Genomic DNA, 17,952 nt, shown 5'->3' on the forward strand with positions numbered 1-17,952 from the left:
CCATGTATCTGATACGGGGTTAATATCCAGAATATATAAGGCACACATACAACTCAATAGCAAACAACCAAACAATCCAATTTAAAAGTTGGCAAAGGACCTGAATGGACGTTTTTCCAAAGAAGACATACCAGTGACCAACAGGTACGTGAAAAGGTGCTCGACATCACTAATCATCAGGGAAATGCAAATCAAAGCCACAATGAGACAACACCTCATACCTGTTAGAATGGCTGTTATCAAAAAGAGAAGAGATAACAAATGCTGGTGAGGATGTGGAGAAAAGAGAACCCTTGTACACGTTTGGTGGGAATGTAAACTGGTACAGCCACTGGAAAACAGTATGGCATTTTCTTAAGAAATTAAAAATAGAACTACCATATGATCCAGCAGTTCCATTTCTGGCTATATAGCTGAAGGAAATGAAATCACTTTTGGAAAGATATCTGTACCCCAGTATTCGTTGCAGCATTGTTTACAATAGCCAATACATGGAAACAACGTAAGTGTCTGTTGGCAGATGAATGGATAAAGCAAATGTGTGTATATACAGTGGAATATTATTCAGCCATAAAAAGAGGGAAATCCTGCCATTTGCAAAAACATGATGGACCTTGAGGGCATTATGCTAAGTGAAATAAGTGAGATAGCGAATGATAAATACTGTATGATCTCACTTATATGTGGAATCTAAAAAAGCCAAATTCATAGAAACAGTAGAATGGTGGTTGCCAGGTATGGGGGACAGTGGGAGAAGTGAGTAAAGGTGATCATAGGGTACCAGGCATAGAAGATGACTAAGTTATTCCCCGTGTTTTCTTCTAGGAGTTTTATGGTTTCAAGTCTTGTATTTAAGTCTTTAATCTGTTTCAAGTTGACTTTTGTGAGTGGTATAAGATAGGGGTCCAGCTTCATTTTTTTGCATATGGATATCCAGTTTTCCCAGCATCATTTATTGAAGAGACTATCCTTTCCTCATTGTATATTCTTGGCTCCTTTGTCAAATATTAGTTGACCATATATGTGTGGGTTTATTTCTGAGCTCTCAATTTTGTTCCATTGGTCCATGTGTCTATTTTTATGCCAGTACAGCATGGTGACTATAGTTAACAATACTGTGTTGTATATTGAAATTTGCTCAGTGAGTAGATCTCAAAAATTCTCACTACAAAAAGAAGTATGTGAGTTGATGGATATGTTAACTAACCTTATTGTGGTAATCTTTTTGCAATATATACATACATCAAATTATCACATTGTAAACATGGATGGACCTTGAGAGAATTATGTTAAGTGAAATAAGCCAGCAAGAGAAAGATAATCTGTGTATGACTCCACTCATATGAGGAATTTAAAACTATGGACCAAGAATAGTTTAGTGGATACCAGGGGAAAGGTGGGGTGGGGGGTGGGCACAAAAGGTGAAGTGGTGCACCTACAACATGACTGACAAACATTAATGTACAATTGAAATTTCACAAGATTGTAACCTATCAATAACTCAATAAAAAAAAATTATCACATTGTACACCTTAAATTTGCACGATGTTATATGTCAATTTTATCTCAGTAAAGCTAGAGCGGATAAAAAAGGAAACTAACAGCATCAAGAAAACTAGTTTAGATTATTTATTTTGATTACTAATGTTAGTCTAATATTGGCATTTTTATTATTAATTGGAATCCAGTTATGGGGAGAAAATCCTTTCAATTTGATTTTCTTGCAATAAAACAAAAACCACTATTATACAGCTCACTGTTATCCTGTAAAATATGTTAAATGAGATAGATGTCATTTCCTATCACTAAATGATTTTATTCTTATTTTTTTTTTTTTTTTTACTATAAGCCCATTCTTTCTAATGCTAGCCAGTCTTTTTTTGTAAGCAGTTTAATCGGACTTTTTCTCTACTTTGTTTTTTGTTCACTCACTCAAGGTTCAGCCTGGAGAGGGAAACAGAGCTGCTTTCAATGACATGAGAGCCTTGTCTGGAGGCGAACGCTCCTTTTCCACAGTTTGCTTCATTCTGTCTCTGTGGTCCATTGCCGAATCTCCTTTCAGATGCCTGGATGAGTTTGATGTCTACATGGTAGTGTTAAATTTTACATTCTCTAATGTTTTTTTGTTGTTGGAAATGTGTCTTTTGAAAAGAAGCAGTTCTTTCTGTAGTTTTACCCATGATGGAAAGCTCCTGCCCTGACACTTCAGTGTGTGATCCGTGGTAGAGAAGAACCACAGAATCCTACTTCTCTCCCTGGATGCTACACCTGTAGAGACCCTGTCCTGATTTCATCACCTTCTCTCCCATCCGGGGTGTCCTTGCTCTCCACCAGATAGACTCCTTCGGCCTTTTCCCTAGTTTATTTCCTTCTTCCTTTTTAAAACAAAATCATAACTAGTTTACCACCCTTGCTTTGACTAACTCTAGCCGCTGTTTGTCCTCTCCTTCCTTCACAACCACACTTTCCCAAAGAACAGTATATATAACACAAGGGAGGAAGAGCATTTCACTTTGAAGTTAACAAACCTAGGATTGACATCTGCCTCTGCCGTTAGTGACTCTGATAAACTTTGGGAAAAGTATTTATCCTTTTGGGGCCTCAGTTTCTTCATCTATAAAATGAGGTTATTAGTCTTTCCTACCTCATAGGGCTATAGTGAGGCTCCAGTGAGGTCTTGCATGTAATGCACTTTCAATAGTGCAGGCACCTGGTAAGTCTGCCCAAACTAGCTATCAATCATTCTCTTTACTACTTCGTGCCTCGTTCTTTCCTAACCCACTGTAATCTGAGTTTAGACTATGATACTGCAGCAAGACTTGTGTAGCAAAGATCATAAATGAACTTTTAGTCTTACTTTAACTCTTTGAGATATTTGGCACCGCAGACCTATCCTCCATCTCTTCAAACATGTCTTCTTGCCAGTTCCCAGCTCCTCTTTCCTGTTCTGCCTGTTCTCTTGGTTCTGATTGCCAAGCTGCCTCCCCTAATTCTATTGGCCTTAAATGTTTGAGGTCTTCTGTGTTTATGTTTGTTTTACTGTGTTCATTTTCTTGGATACCATACCCTGCCTACCCCCGCCACATAACGCACAGTCCCCAAAACTACTACCTACATTTGGATACCAACAGATATACATATCTTGTCCTAACATCTCTCTGTTAGACATTATCTAGTAAATGAGCACGTCTCAGACTCAGCATGGCTGAGACTAAATTTTTCTTCCACTCAAAGCCTCTTCCTTTTCCTGACTTGCCTCCTTGATTAGTGGCAAATTGCCATTACCTACCCAGTCACCTAACTGCAAAACCTTTGATTTATCTGTGAGTCTTCCTTCCTTTTCGCTCACACGTTGAGTCTGACCTCTCTGTTTTCCCTCTTTTAAGTATCTCCCCTGTCTCTGCTGTCCTCTCCTTCCTGTTCCTGCGCAGCTCCAGCTCCAGCTCCAGCTCTTGCCCATTGTAATCGCCTCCTGTCCAGACTCCTAGACTTTAATCTCGCTCCTTCTCTTCAGGCCCCTCCTTTACTGTTTTACCAGGTTTACGTTTCCAAAATAAATCTGCTTGTGGTCGCTCACTTGTTTAAAACTCTTCAGCGGTTAATTATGCAACCTGGGATAGATGTTTGTGTGGGGTAACTGAGGCCCTTTGTGATCCAGTATCTGCCTCCTTTTTCAGGGGTACTAAGCTATTTGTGGTTTTCTAAACACTGCCTCTGCCTCTTGTGCCCTCCTTCATTGTATGTCACACCCCCGCTTATCTTTCTAGACTTGATTCGGATGTCAGCTTTATGTAGCCTTCATGCCATCACCCTGCCAGGCAGGACCAGGAACTTCTCAGAGCTCCCATGGCACCACCTTACGTCAATCATGCTGATACGTTATTTTTATATTTTATATTATAGTATATATTTTATGTACATTTCACTATTATATATCTTATATCTTTTTTCATTCCATTGCAGCCCCTTATTTTCATGTCTGAATCTCCCACCAAATTATAACCTTTTGAAGTTATCAAGTATATCTTAATCATATTTCTACCTCCGAATGCCCAGCCCATGATAAGCATTTAGGAAACGCTTATTCGTGAATCGGAATTTATACTTGTGAGTGCTGTATAATCCTTCAGTGTCTTTTTTTTCTTATGATACCATTGCCAAAGATTAGTTAGAAATTCCTCTGAGAATTGGCTTAAAGCTAATTCACAAACCATAGGAAATGATTATTCTTTCCATGCAGTATTTTTGTCCAAAATGCCATTATGCAGTCTTGTCACCCATCTTATTTGTCCAATTTAATTCTGAACAACTTTTTTTTATTTCAGAAACTTAGAGGTTTTTAATCAGAGTGGCATTTTGCCCCATTGAAATCATTCAGAAAAATGCACCCAAGTTCTTAGAACCAATCCAAAGGGAACAAATATTTTTTGGTGCACTCGGGCTTTGTTATTGAATGATAGGCCTCCCCAGGGCAGAGTTTTGAAAGGACAGTGTTCCATTTGTGCGAGCTCTGGTTATTTTTGTTAACTTTAAGTTAGATTCCATTACAGATAGGCCTGATGGAAGATTTTATGTAATACAAGCCACTGAGAAATATAGCCAGGGTATGGGAGCCCTGTCTGCCTGCAATCCTGTGTTCTCAACCACCGTGCTGTTCCACCACGTGTAGTTTCAGACAGACCTTGAAAAGGATGTGCGTTCATCTGTCTATGTTTTCAACTTTCAGGGGTTTCTGGGGGGTACTTGGATTTTTTTTTTCTTTTTCTCTTATTTAACTCAAAAAATATAAGCTCGCAGTTTAATTCGTTTAATTTCAGAACCTGTTATAACTAAACACTATTTTCTATACAAGGATATAATGTTTAACTTATTTTAAAAATTGGATCAAGAAATTGGTCTGTAAGTTCGAGTTGGTTCACGTTGTACAAATTGTAGAAGGACATGGGGGCAGAGTTTTTAAAACACTTTAATCATTGAGGGAAGATTTGAGAGACTTAAGTTTGCAACTAGCCACTTTTGACACTGTTCTCCTGAGTGGTTATTACTGTACAAATTAGATCCATTCTGTGACATTTAATTGTGTCTTGTGACTATTTTCTGATCCCTTTAATTGCTGAGTATATTTGAGGGAGGGAGCTATACTTACAAATGCTTTGACTGTAGAAATTCCCTGGAAGATACATGTCTTCTGTGATTTTCCCCTGGTAGTTTTTGGTATTATCTTTCCCTGTATGAGTTGCTCAGCGTCATAGATAAAAATCCAGGAGTTTGTAACAGCCAGCAGAATGCTGCTTCTACAGGAACATGGTTGACACTGGAGCAGTCCTAACCCCTGCCTTGCTCTTCAGGACATGGTTAACCGGAGGATTGCAATGGACATGATACTCAAGATGGCAGATTCCCAGCGTTTCCGACAGTTTATCTTGCTTACCCCTCAAAGCATGAGGTAACTTTCTAAAGTTCTTCTGTGAATATATATATCACATATATAAAAAGGGGAAAGAAATCTTTTATAATCTTAATTTTAAAATGCAAATAAATAAATGACCAATAAAAAGAAAATTTAGCTTCTATATCAGGAGATTTAAGATAATTTTTCCTTCTTAAATATTTAAAATTTTGCTTGTGTTGTCTCCCTTCTATGACAGAAGCAAGTTGATTGGAATGTGATTATTGACTTGTTACTATTTCAATTTCGAATCTGCTCCTAGGTGGTTAGCATAACCAACTAATCTAAAGTAATTTTAGTAATTCTGTTGCGACTAAAGAAACAATTGGTGATTTCCCTAGTCTTGGCTCTTTTTCTGGTGACTTACAAGTACCAGTCTTTCTAAATGAATGCTGCTGTCAGTCAGCATTTATCGGGCGCCTGTAAGGTGATCAGGCGCTGTGTCACTTAGAGTTGATGTTCCATCTCTTAAAGTGGTCACTTGACCATATGAGGATTTGAATTTATGATTGGGAATATTCAGGTAACTCCTTCCTTGCTAGACAAGAAGAGTAAGAGTTAGAAATAGTTGATATGTACATCTCCTCACTTTCTTTTTCCTCTGAACTGGAAACCCATGGCATTTAGCAGGAAGTTCATTTTAAAAAAGGGAAACAAATTATTTCTGTATTGCAAATTATATTTCTCCTAGAACTCCAGATATTAGATGAATCCCCCTTTTCACAGATAGCAGCCATTTAGATTTATATATTCATGAGGTGGTAATAGAATATTTTTTAATGTGAAAAAATTTTCTTGGAAATTTGAGTAATTAAGTTTGCTTCCTCCAGCTCACTTCCGTCAAGTAAACTGATTAGAATTCTTCGAATGTCTGATCCTGAAAGAGGACAGAGTACACTGCCTTTCCGGCCTGTGGCTCAGGAGGAGGAGGAAGACCGAAGTCGATCTGTACCTTAATACGCCATGTGTCCTCATGCTGAAAGATGTGTAAAGGGAAAAAATTCAGGACTAGTTGATGAGATAAAAAGAAACTGAAGATATTCTAAAGTAAAAGAAACTCCTTTATATATCTGACCATAATAAAATGTGTAAATAAGCCTAGAAAACCAACTACGACCAGCAATTTAAAATTACTATTACTTTACTTCAAGAGAATCAATTTCATAGTACTGGTTTTAAATCTTTTTTCCGTTTCTTTTTTTTTTAAACCATCTACTTTTATAGATTCTTTTTCAGAAGTAAAATTTTGTACATATGTACATGTACATACCTGTTTAGTTTGGGTTCATTTCTATAGTATTTTGTAAGAATTAAAATAAAAGTTTGAGCACCTGCTTATATTTAGTTTTGCTTTTCCAGAGTATTACATATTACATTCTCATTGCAGAGGATGAGGCACACAGATGGTCTGTGGACAGAGACCAGACTACAGTGGCTTTAGTGTCTGTTTTTTGCTTATTAATTATGAGGGACCTACACAGGACTATAAAAACTTTGGTCAAAATCCCTACACAGCTCATTTTTAGCCCTAGAGATCCAACTATAGATTTTGGCTGTATTTTTAATTATTGAATTTCATCAAATTTAAGGTACTGTCTATTTAAAAGACACTTTTATGGAGCACTAAAGTACTGCCAGCACTCCGACACAGTGCCTTTCTCTCAGTCCTTTAACCGTCGTCCACCCAACTAAGCGTCTCACCCGTGTCAGAACTGGGTTGCAACACAGTTCTGTGCCCTGACCTGCGGCATGCTTGCCTGGTTTAAAATCCTTCAGTTTCCATTCCAGGGGCTCTCAAACTCTGGATCAGCTGAGAGAAGACACAGTGCAGAGGGACTGTGCAGACCAAGCTGAGGACGAGGGTAGAGGGTGGTTCCCCCTGGAGCAGGCGAGTAGCTAGGAGCCAAAGGCCAAACTGTTGATGGTGAGCTGACATCAATTATGAGAACACCCTGACCTTAGAGTTGTTAAAAAGTGTGCTTCTTAGAATGATAAAATATAGTCTATCATAAGAAATGGTACTTTTGACTTTTTTTTTGGTAAGAAAACTTGAATAGGACTCCTGCCTGTATTCTCTGTGTTTGATACTAGGATTAGGGCTAAACTTTTTTAAAAAGACATGGATATCCAACAAGAAGTATTCCCTATATTGCTAGCAATAAATATTTATGAAATTGAACGGAAAGTATTTTAAGAAAAAGACAGTATTTTAAAAGCAGCAGCACTTCTATAGTTACTGAGAAAATACTGGATTTTGTTTTTTGGAGGGGGGAGGAAGACTAATTTAGTATTAAGTTGAGATCACTTGGCAGATGAGAAGTCCAAAAATTTGTGCTTTTCTACACTATGAATTTACAGAAAGAGGAAATGTGTGTTGAATGTTTTAATGAACATTCCCCACTAAAACATACAAAGTCTGATTTTTTTGTTACATTTATAACTCATTTGTATCAAAGCTATTTTAACATACATGTGCTTTTTCAAATAAAAAATAAGTGGAATATACCAAATGCATAAACTTATATTAGTTGAATAATTTCAGTGTCTGAATTTTTGTGATAGTTTTTGAATGTTCTGGTTTTTAATACAGAATGGGAAATGTAATCCTCAGGTCTCCAGGCTTCTCTTGTTGAGTCAAAGATTATTCATTGCTTTGGCCTCACGAAGTTTTGGTTTTAACTATCATAAGTGAAAATTTCTTTAATTGATATTCTAATTAATAGTAATATTAATTAGAATGAAAAGAAATTGTTCTTTTAAAATATGTGTAACTTGTAAAAATAAAACTTTATATGTATTAAGGTCATGCTTTTGTGAATTGTGGAAGGTGGTATAAACTGACTGAATCCAGCCTCTTCCTGGAAAGTGATGGAAATATGTTACACAGACGACTCTACAACCCCTAGTTTATCACAGTGCAGCTCTCACTGAACTGAGTAATGAAGCCTCAGGAAACAAGGAAGAAAGGCTTCCTTCTCAAGAAATCCTGCCGCCTCAAATCTTTGAGGTGAATGTGATTCAAATCCTTCTCAAAATGACAAATGTGATGAGTTTTAGTAAACCAAGGTGTAAATAATATCGTTACTCAAACTGATAATCAACGCTAAAGATTCAGGCATTACCTTCTTAAATGTTTTCCAAGTTTTCACTTCTTCCTTCCTCCCATCTCCCAGTGCTTTTTTTTCATGTCTTCAGAATGTCTGGGCTGTTTATAAATGGAGACCAAAATACTTCAGTTCTGCGTTAAGAAGCTATTTGCTGGTACTTACGAACTGGATCAGAACTGTTGCCCACTGTGATGAAAGCCAAGTGATGCAGAGTGTCTGAAAGTTTTCCTGAGTACAAACTAGATGTGGTACAAATTAGTACAAATTCTTATGTCCTGAGTCAATAATTTTCTGGTTAGATTTTTTACTTTTTTATACGTCTACATAGGTGCCTATACTTTGACCAACACAGATTTTCAGGAGACTTTGTTTGAAATTTATAGTTTTAAAAGTTTAAATATTTTGTGACTTGAACTAAATGCTAGTGGACTTGAAGATATATCAAAATATCATTTAATAGGAACAGGTTTTATTCATCAAAGAGTGGTAAAGTAATAATGTGGATATAAATTAGCTGTTTCTTTGAGTCACTGCATAGAATTTTCTTTCTTAATTATATTGATACCTAGCCTATTAAATTTTGAATAGAGCATCTGGATAGAATCCGTAGAAAGTAAAGTGGCCTGGCAGTACTCAGGTATCATAGCAAGCTTAAGAGGGGTTTTGCTGCCGAATTTTTCTCCAGTTTAAGAATGTGAAGATGAGTTAATTTAAAAATGATTATGTTCCTGCCATGTGCTGGGAACTGTTTTAAGCACTGGAAATATTACTGTAAGTAGTATTAAATCTGCCCTCAGGGAGCGTCAACTCTCGTTAGGGAAACATAATGCCATATGTGATTTCAAATAAAGGTAATTGCTAGGAATGATAATAAAGCAGAGTGAGGGGTTGGGAGTGGAGGGGAGTGGTGTTTCAGATGGAGTGTTGAGGGAAGACTGCAGAAGGTGATATTGAAGCAGAGGCCTGAAACAAGTGAGAGAATGAGCTATCGGAAGATCCAGGGCAACAGCTTCAAGCAGAGGAAATGCGTGCATCGCCCTTAAGGTGAGAAGGAGCTTCATGTGCAGGAATAGAGCTTTGTGAGCAAAGGGGGTGGCTAGGGCGTGAGATTCAGAGGTAGACATGAGCGAGATCATCTGAGGTCCTAAGCAGGTGTTCAGACGTGGTCTGGTAAGCGTTTTCAAAGAATCCCTCTGGCTGCTGTGTGAATGGATTAGGATTAGAGTAGATCAAACGTGGAAAGAGCAAGCAATTTGGAGGCCTTTGCAGTGATCCAGGTAAGAGGTCATGGTGACTTGGACTAAAGTGGTGGCAATAGAAGCATTCAGATTTGAAATCTAGAGGCAGTGGACTTAATGATGAGAACACTGTGGAGCTGTGAGAGAAGCATCAAGGATAATTGGCCAGGGGCTTAAAAAGCTGGGTGGATGATGGTGCCATTCACAGAGATAGGGAAGATGCAGAGGTGGAGGCGACAGATGGATGGCTAGTGGGGGAGAAGTAGAGAAGCTTTGAGTTGAGCATGCAACATTTGAGATAACCACCAATCAGGTATTTGCTGGGTAACTACACTGGTAAATGTAAGAACTTGGAAAACAGTAACACGACTTGAGGGTCTAGAGATCTATATTTCGCCCATAAAATGCTGGGAAAAACCCAAATTGCGTGCCCAAAGTATTTAGGAAACCTCATTGCTTACAAGAAAGGACCTGAGAGAATAGTGTTTCATTTTATTTAGAAGTGCTAATTGACTCAATTTCTCACTCTGCCCCTGCACATCCTTTGCTGTAAGGCTCTCCAAAGACGTCTGTTGAAGCGTGTGTTTTACATCTTAACATGGTTTCCAACTGTGGGGAGGAAATAAGCATCTGGCCTCTTAAGAAAGCAGTTTATATTACTCATCTAGAGACGTGATCCTGAATGAGAGAATTACAGGAAAGATGAAGCTTAGAGCAATATGATTCTCTTTTAAAAATAGTTTAGTTATTCAAGAAATAAGAAAGAGAAGAAATATGGAAACTTAGGACTTCTAAATGCAGAAAGAGTTCAGGCTAGAAAAAAAGTAAGACATTTACTGGCCTTTTTACTTTCAGAACAACAGCAGGAATTAAACAGCTAATTAACATGGTAATTAAAATAGCAACTGAGTGTAAGCTGGAACCCATATAACTCAGGCCGACTTGAATGATTGGAGGAAGCCTTTCCGAAGGAACCACCGTGACTGGTTGGAATATTGAGGACTGAGGATGCCTATTGCTAAGGCATGAGTGTGTGTTTGAATGGAACTCAATTGCAGAGAGTCACGTTAAACATAGCCTTCAGTTCATGACTCACCTTCGTCACTGGTCCATGAGTACTTACTTCCTTTTACCTCCATTCTTCATTCCCTGTGGCGGATTATATTTTCTAAAGGTGACCACAATAGATGCTTCCCGTGTTCTTCCAGAACCTTGCCTTGCAGGTCTCATTCCCTTCTTAATCTAGGCGTATTTGTATCTCACTTATTATTGACAGACTGCAGTGGAAATGACACCGTAACTTCTAAGGCTAAGTCAGAAGAGGCAATGAAAAGAAATAGAAGTCCCACCTTGATCTCTGGAATATTCGCGCTGAATCACTGTGCCACCATGGAAGCAACCTAGTGAGGAAGCCTAAACTAAACTAGCCCATGTGGGGATACCACACAGAGAAGCCCTGAGACTACATGAAGAGAGAGATGCCCAGCCATCCCTCAGCTGCACCAGCACCCCTCTATTCCCCATCTCACTGCAACTGCAGGACAGTTCCCAAGCCAGAACTGGCCGCTGTCATTCCGGAACTCCTAGCTTACAACAACCATGAGAGATAATATAATAATTGTTTTAAGCCACTAACTTGGGGTGATTTGTCACCTACCATTAGCAACAAACAGATTTTGGTATCTGAAAGTAGAAATACCAAAAAAAATCAATCTAAACCAGGTGGCGCTTGCTGGAAGGACCTTGAAGATAGTTAAATTGACAAACATGAATCCACAGGGCCTTGAGGAGGAGTGTTAGCAGAATGTTAAAGGGTCTCAAGGATGCTTTTGGTGAGGGCTAAAAGACAGTAAGGGAAATGCAATCGGAAGCAGGAGAAAAGGGGACCCTTGTTATGTAGTAGTGGAAAGTGTGGCAACACTGATGCCACAGTAACATGGAAAATAGGAAATGTACTTAACAAACCGGTCACCTTGCCAAAGCGATGTCTAGGTGGAATATGAAAAGCACCTCCTGACTTCTTGCTGCCCATGGTAAAATGTGAGAGGAAAGAGATGAACTAAAGAGCAAACGGTTACATATAAAGGAGCCAGGGCTGGTGAAGATCCTTGGTTAGGACCTCAGAAAGATCCAAGACAGTGCTTTTAGACCTTTTCGAACAAACAAAAGACCTTTTTCTAAGACTTGCCTTTCGACACCTCTTCATTAAACAACAGGCTTCCAAGACCATTAAGGGTGTTGTTCCCTAGCAGTCTCACAATGAGCCCCTTCTAATGGAGTGGATTTTATAAATTGATATATAGGAAACCTATAAGGTTTTTTAAAGAATTGTATCTGCTTAAACTGAAAGAGACAGTAAAAAATGAAAAGAAGTTTTTGTACTCCTAAACTTTTATGGGCAGGCAGTAGACAGAGAAAACTATAAACATAGATACTTTTTTTATGAAAAAGGAAGGCTAGGGTTTGGCCCAGTGGCATGGTTGTTAAGTTCACACACTCAGCTTGGGCAGCCCAGGGTTTGAGGCTTCAGATCCTGGGTGCAGACCTACACACTGTTCGTCAAGCCATGCTGTGGCAGCGTCCCACATACAAAATAGAGGAAGACTGGCACAGATGTTAACTCAGGGACAGTCTTTCTCAAGCAAAAAGAGGAAGATTGGCAACAGATATTAGCTCATGGCCAATCTTCCTTACAAAAACAAAGGGAGGCTAGCTCAGAGGGTGGAAACAAGAACACAAAACACAAAAGACAGAGCCAAGAGCCGTGGAGAACAACCCTCAGAGATTAGGACAGAGCCCTAATCAAGGAACTTACAAGACATACCTGCCTGGATTTCAGAACTGCTATGTACCAGAGACTACTGTGAGCTCTCCATTTCCCCCTTTTTTGAAAGCATGTCTCTTGCAATTATGCTAGGCCTGTCCACCATGATGTGTTGTGTAAGAAAGGAAAAGGGCAATAGTTATCCCTTGAGTTCATAGGCCTTTGGGTATCAAAAATGATGATACTCGATATGCTGTACTTGAGGAACCACACCTGAAGAGCATTTCGATGATGAGATTTGGAGCCTCAAGCCTGCACCTGAAGTCACAATGGTATGAGACGCTTCTGGTTTCTTGGGAGAAAGTGAATGTGTTTTGTATGTGGAAGGGATGTGAATTGTGGCTACAGAGCAGACTGTAAGAGATTGTTTTCTAAAGATAGTGGCAACAATATCTGTCATGTCACGTGTTCTTTTAGAACTTTACCATAACCTACGAAGATGTAGCGTCTAATTCCCTTCTTGACTATGGATTGGTTTGTGACTATTGTGTAAGCAGTAGAAAGCAGTATAAGTGATATTTCATGATTTCGTGACTTCTGAGGCTAGGTCAGAACAGACAGTGAAACTTGCAACTTCTTTGCCGGAATACTTATGCTGGAGACCTGAACCACCATGTAAGTAGTATGACTGCTCTGAGGCCGCCAAGCTGTAAGGAAGCACAAACCAGCCCATGTGGAGAAGCCCTGAGGCTAGAAGAAGAGAGATGCCCAGTCAGCTCCCAGCTGCTGCAGGCACCTGTCTCAGCTCAAGCTGAGCTCCAACTGCATGAAAGTCGCCAAACCAGAATCATCCGGGTGAACCCCTCTCAAATTCCTGACCCACAGAAGCCACGAGAACTAGTAAAATGATTGTTTCTATTTTTAAGCCACTACATTTTGAGGATGAGTTGTGGAGCAATAGTAACTGAACCACTCCCATTACCACCCACTCCCTAGAAACCATTATAATGTGATTATTTCCCTTTATTTTACATGACTTTGGTGTTCTTTTGTGAGAATGTATTTTTCATTTATATATATTATACTGTGCAATAGATCTTATTGTCTCTTTTTTCCCCATTCAGCATTTAAAAAATATGTCCATGTTGCTTGTGTGTACATCAGTCTTGCTTCCAGCTGATGCATAGCAGCCATAATTTGCATGCAGCATATTTTACTTACCTATTCCTCTAGTGATGAACCACTAGATGGCCTCCAATTCCCACTCCACAAACAGAGCTGTCACGGACATCTTGGGAGACATCCCCTCACGACCCTCTGTGAGAGCTTCTTGGGGCGATATACCCAGGAGTAGGAATGCTGGGTCAGAGGGCATAAGTACACTCATTCTAACCAAGTACTACTGGAGTGTTCTCCAGGATCACTGTCCCCAGTCTACGCTCTCAGAGTATTGAGGACTGAAACAAGAAAATAACAAAATGTTCATTTGCTGCCCCAATTTCTACATTTTATTTATGAAAAGAACCAGTGAGTCTGCTGGAGGGTTTGTTTTCCATAAGTGCCTCAAATACCCATGTGGCTCACCTCCTTCATTCAGGTTTTACTTCAAGTGTCACCTAAGCACCCTATAGCAAATAGCCCCTGCTGCATCCCATCGCTCTCCATCCCTCTTAGCTGGCCGTGCTTTTCTTCAGAGTTCTTACAATTGGACATCTGTGAGTGTGTTTGGTTATTGTCTGTCTCCCCCAACAAGAATGGGGTTGGGGGGACCAGCCCTGTGGCAAAGTGGTTAGAGTTCTGCACTCCACTTCAACAGCCAGTGGTTCATAGGTTCGGATCCTGGGTGTAGACCTACTCCACTCATCAGCCATGCTGTGGTGGCATCCCACATACAAAATGGAGGAAGACTGGTACAGATGTTGGCTTAGGCCTAATCTTCCTCAAGCAAAAATAGAGGAAGATTGGCAATGGATGGTAGCTCAGGGTGAATCTTCATCACCAAATAAATAAAAGAGTGGTGTTGGGTGCACAGCAGGTATCAATGATTTTCTATGAATGTGTCACCCAGAGCCTAACTTAACCAAGTGCCATTTTAAGGAGCCTCTCCAGCTCATCACCACACCCCACCCTCACTTAGTTGTGGGGAGAGAGAACCGGGAGGCACTAAACCTCCCCCATCTTTCCCTTCCTCCACTTTGGACTCACCAAGCACAGGGGTTAAGGGCATGGGGACATTCTATTTGCACTTGGGACTGTGCTCTCTGGAAGCGGAAGTTGGGTTCTATCAATGTTTTGGGTACCATTGGTGTCCTGAGTGTTTGTGGTGAGGTTTGCTTGCTCACACTTTCTTGCTGAGTGGATGAATGGAATTATCAGGCTCTGATCTCTGGTCTCATTTAATGATCCTAAGACAGACAGAGTAAGAGTATTAGGAAAAAAGGCACTCGATGAAAAATGCTTGGAGGAATAACATAGCAGTGCTATGTCTGATACTATGACTAATAGCTACAAAAGGTAAATTAAATTTAAATATGATAAAATGGAAAATTCAGTTCCTCAGTCACACTCGCCATCCTTGAAGTGCTCAACAGCCACATGTAGCTAGTGCAGATCCGGACGTTTCCATCATCACAGAGCGTTCTATTGGACAGCACTGGAAAAAGAAACTGAACTTCTCGCATGTTCTGAAAATGCAAACCTCCTTTGGAGTTCTTGATGGAATCTCTTCTGCCTTCCTTCCCCAAGGTTAAAAGGCTCAGAGTTCTGTTCCATCATTAAAAAATAACAACTGGTATATTTTTGACTTGGAAAGACAAGAGTCTTCTTTCCTACTGGCTTCTTTTGGAGGACACTGCTCAGCCTGCTAAATGTGCCCTCCGCAGAGTTATGTAGAACATAATGTGTTGTTAGCACCACAATCACACTGAGAGAAAATTTATTTTCATATAATGAGCGTTTTTTTGAGAATGAACAAGTTTTACGTTTTATTTAAACTTTACAGACCATATTAATTGTCCCTCTTTTGAGGGTCAGGATGAAGAGTTGGGAAGTTGCTTTTCCCCTTTTGTTGTCATTAATTCTTCAAATTCCACAGTTGCATGTTTAAGGGTAGATTTGGTGAGCTGTTACTAGCTGACCCTTGATTATTATGAAGATCTGTTTCAAATTTAAAATTATGAAATAAGAATTGAGGGAAAAAGTCAAATGTTAGAAATTTATTTGGGACATCTGTTGCCAACTCTTTCGAAGCCTTTGAAAATTCAAGCAGAAATCAATACACTTCCATCTTTTTTTTTTAATTTCAATAAATAATATCTTTGTGTATATGTATATATATAGATAGATATACTTAATGAGTCATTTAGCAAGATTTTTAAGTTTTATACTGCATTAATTCCAACACAGCTCTTTCCAGATTGATAGGATGCAAATGAGGTAAGAATTAAGGCAAACCTAAAAGGCATGCAAATGTAGCACATTTATGTTCACTGATGATACAAGCTCTTGTGTGTGGACCACACAGAGGAGCCAAGGGCCCCTTGGTGTGTCTGTCCAGTACTATTTTACGGGAGAATGGTGACACAGCTTATAATTGTTACATTACCGTGGGATCTCAGTGCTACTAACATTATGGAATCAAGGAGACACGAGCATCAGCAAAACATGAACAAGAAATCATAGAACTCTTTGCAGCACATTTCTGCCCAGGCTTTGGAGGAGGGGGGATTTTATGAAATGATATTACACATATCACATTGTGGCAGGTTGTTTGTTTTATAATAGATGCTTTTAAAATTCATTAGCAAATGACAATCTCATGCACACAAGTGTTTCAAACACAAGAAGCAAGTCCATTTATAGGTAGTCCAAGCAATATTTGTGTGTGTGTGTGTATGTGTTGTGTGTGTGTGTGTGTGAGAGAGAGAGAGAGAGAATAGCTGCAGACTGAATGGAACATTGAGACTTGTGCAGTCCATAGCGTTGACCTCACTCATTTCTGAATGTCGCACTGCAGAAGTAATACAATGGAAGGGTCGCTCTTTGCAGCTTCTTTGAATTCATCCAGTGTGATCTGGTCATCTTTGTTCTTATCCATCTTGCTGAAAATCTTGTCTACCCGCTGCTCGGGCGTGAGGCCATCCTCATTCATTTTCATCATGATCACAGTGCCCACCATTTTGTAGATAGCCTTGGGGAAACAAGAAACAGACCGTAAAGTTCTCCTGTGATATGACAAAGAATTTAAATTTACTTCAAAGGACTGCTTAAATGGCTTTAAATAAGAGAGTGAAATAATCAAATATGTGTGAGTCTCATGACCAATTGGATACAGAAGGATTTCGTATGACTCCCAGGTTTCTGGCTGGAGGAAGTGGGTAGAAAGAGTTGCTCAGCAGTGAGATCAAAAATAGTGGACTAGGAACAGGTTCAGGGAGGAAAGTGATGAGTTCGGTTTTAAACATTCTGAGTTGGAGGCACTGATGATAGTCAACAAGCACTAGCCTTTGGAGATTTAGGGAAGATGAAATGTCATCCTAACCGATAAGGAACTTACAACCTGTTAAGACAATCAAGCAAGGTGGGCCAGTAAAATCTAGCCCTGAAAGAAGTTAGTTTAGGTGGAGCTGTGGATCAGAGACTACGTTTATAAGTTAAAGAATAAAGTAGGAAGAGTCCAATTATCCAGTTCAATTAATTGTACACATTTAATTCTCAATATAGGAATTTCCTAAGTAGAAACAATTTTCTTTCTTAGGAAAGTGCCTTAAAAAATAAACACCCAGGGCCGACACAGTAGCATAGTGGTTAAGTTTGTGTGTTCCACTTTGGCAGCCCAGGGTTTGCAGGTTTGATCTTGAACGCAGACCTAGCACTGCTTGTCAAGCCACACTGTGGTGGCATCCCACATAAAATAGAGGAAGATTGTCACAGATGTTAGCTCAGTGACGATCTTCCTCACAAAAATAAATAAATAAATGCCCATTTACACAAAGACTTGCAGGTGAATATTCCTAGTAGCATTATTAATAATAGCCAAAAAGTGGAAACAACACAAATGCTGATCAGCTGACAAATAGATAAAATATGACATAGTTATACAAATGAATACTATTTTAGCAACAAAACAAATGAAATACTGATAAATCCTACTACACAGACTAAAAAAAAGAAGCCAGACACAAAGGCTATATATTCATATTGTGTGATTCCTTTTATATGAAATGTCCAGAAAGGCCAACCCACAGAAACAAAATAGAGTGGTGATTTCCCGAGTCTGGGGATGGAAATGGGCAGGTGGGCATGACGGATCTTATTGGGGGAAGGAAAATGTTCTAAAATTGGATTATGGTGATGGTTGCATACTTTGGTAAGTTTACTAAAAGTCATTTAATT

General features: G+C 39.3%; 2 protein-coding genes across 3 annotated transcripts in view; one reads left to right on the forward strand and one right to left on the reverse strand.

Annotated features, from left to right (window-relative positions):
- The window catches only part of SMC6 (structural maintenance of chromosomes 6), an 80,709-nt gene extending 72,463 nt beyond the window's left edge, over positions 1 to 8,246 (forward strand). For both annotated transcript variants that reach the window (XM_044771977.2, XM_014848061.3), the window contains exons 25-27: positions 1,938 to 2,090; positions 5,349 to 5,446; positions 6,280 to 8,246. In XM_044771977.2, coding sequence (XP_044627912.1) covers positions 1,938 to 2,090; positions 5,349 to 5,446; positions 6,280 to 6,406 — 378 coding nt within the window. In that variant the 3' untranslated portion in view covers positions 6,407 to 8,246. The remainder of the gene's footprint in view (positions 1 to 1,937; positions 2,091 to 5,348; positions 5,447 to 6,279) is intronic.
- Positions 8,247 to 15,476: 7,230 nt separating this feature from the next.
- VSNL1 (visinin like 1) overlaps positions 15,477 to 17,952 on the reverse strand; it is a 108,706-nt gene continuing 106,230 nt past the window's right edge. Inside the window, exon 4 of the mRNA XM_014848062.3 lies at positions 15,477 to 16,747. Coding sequence (XP_014703548.1) covers positions 16,550 to 16,747 — 198 coding nt within the window. The 3' untranslated portion in view covers positions 15,477 to 16,549. The remainder of the gene's footprint in view (positions 16,748 to 17,952) is intronic.

This window comes from Equus asinus, chromosome 6, assembly GCF_041296235.1.
Source record: "Equus asinus isolate D_3611 breed Donkey chromosome 6, EquAss-T2T_v2, whole genome shotgun sequence".
Lineage (NCBI taxonomy): Eukaryota > Metazoa > Chordata > Mammalia > Perissodactyla > Equidae > Equus > Equus asinus.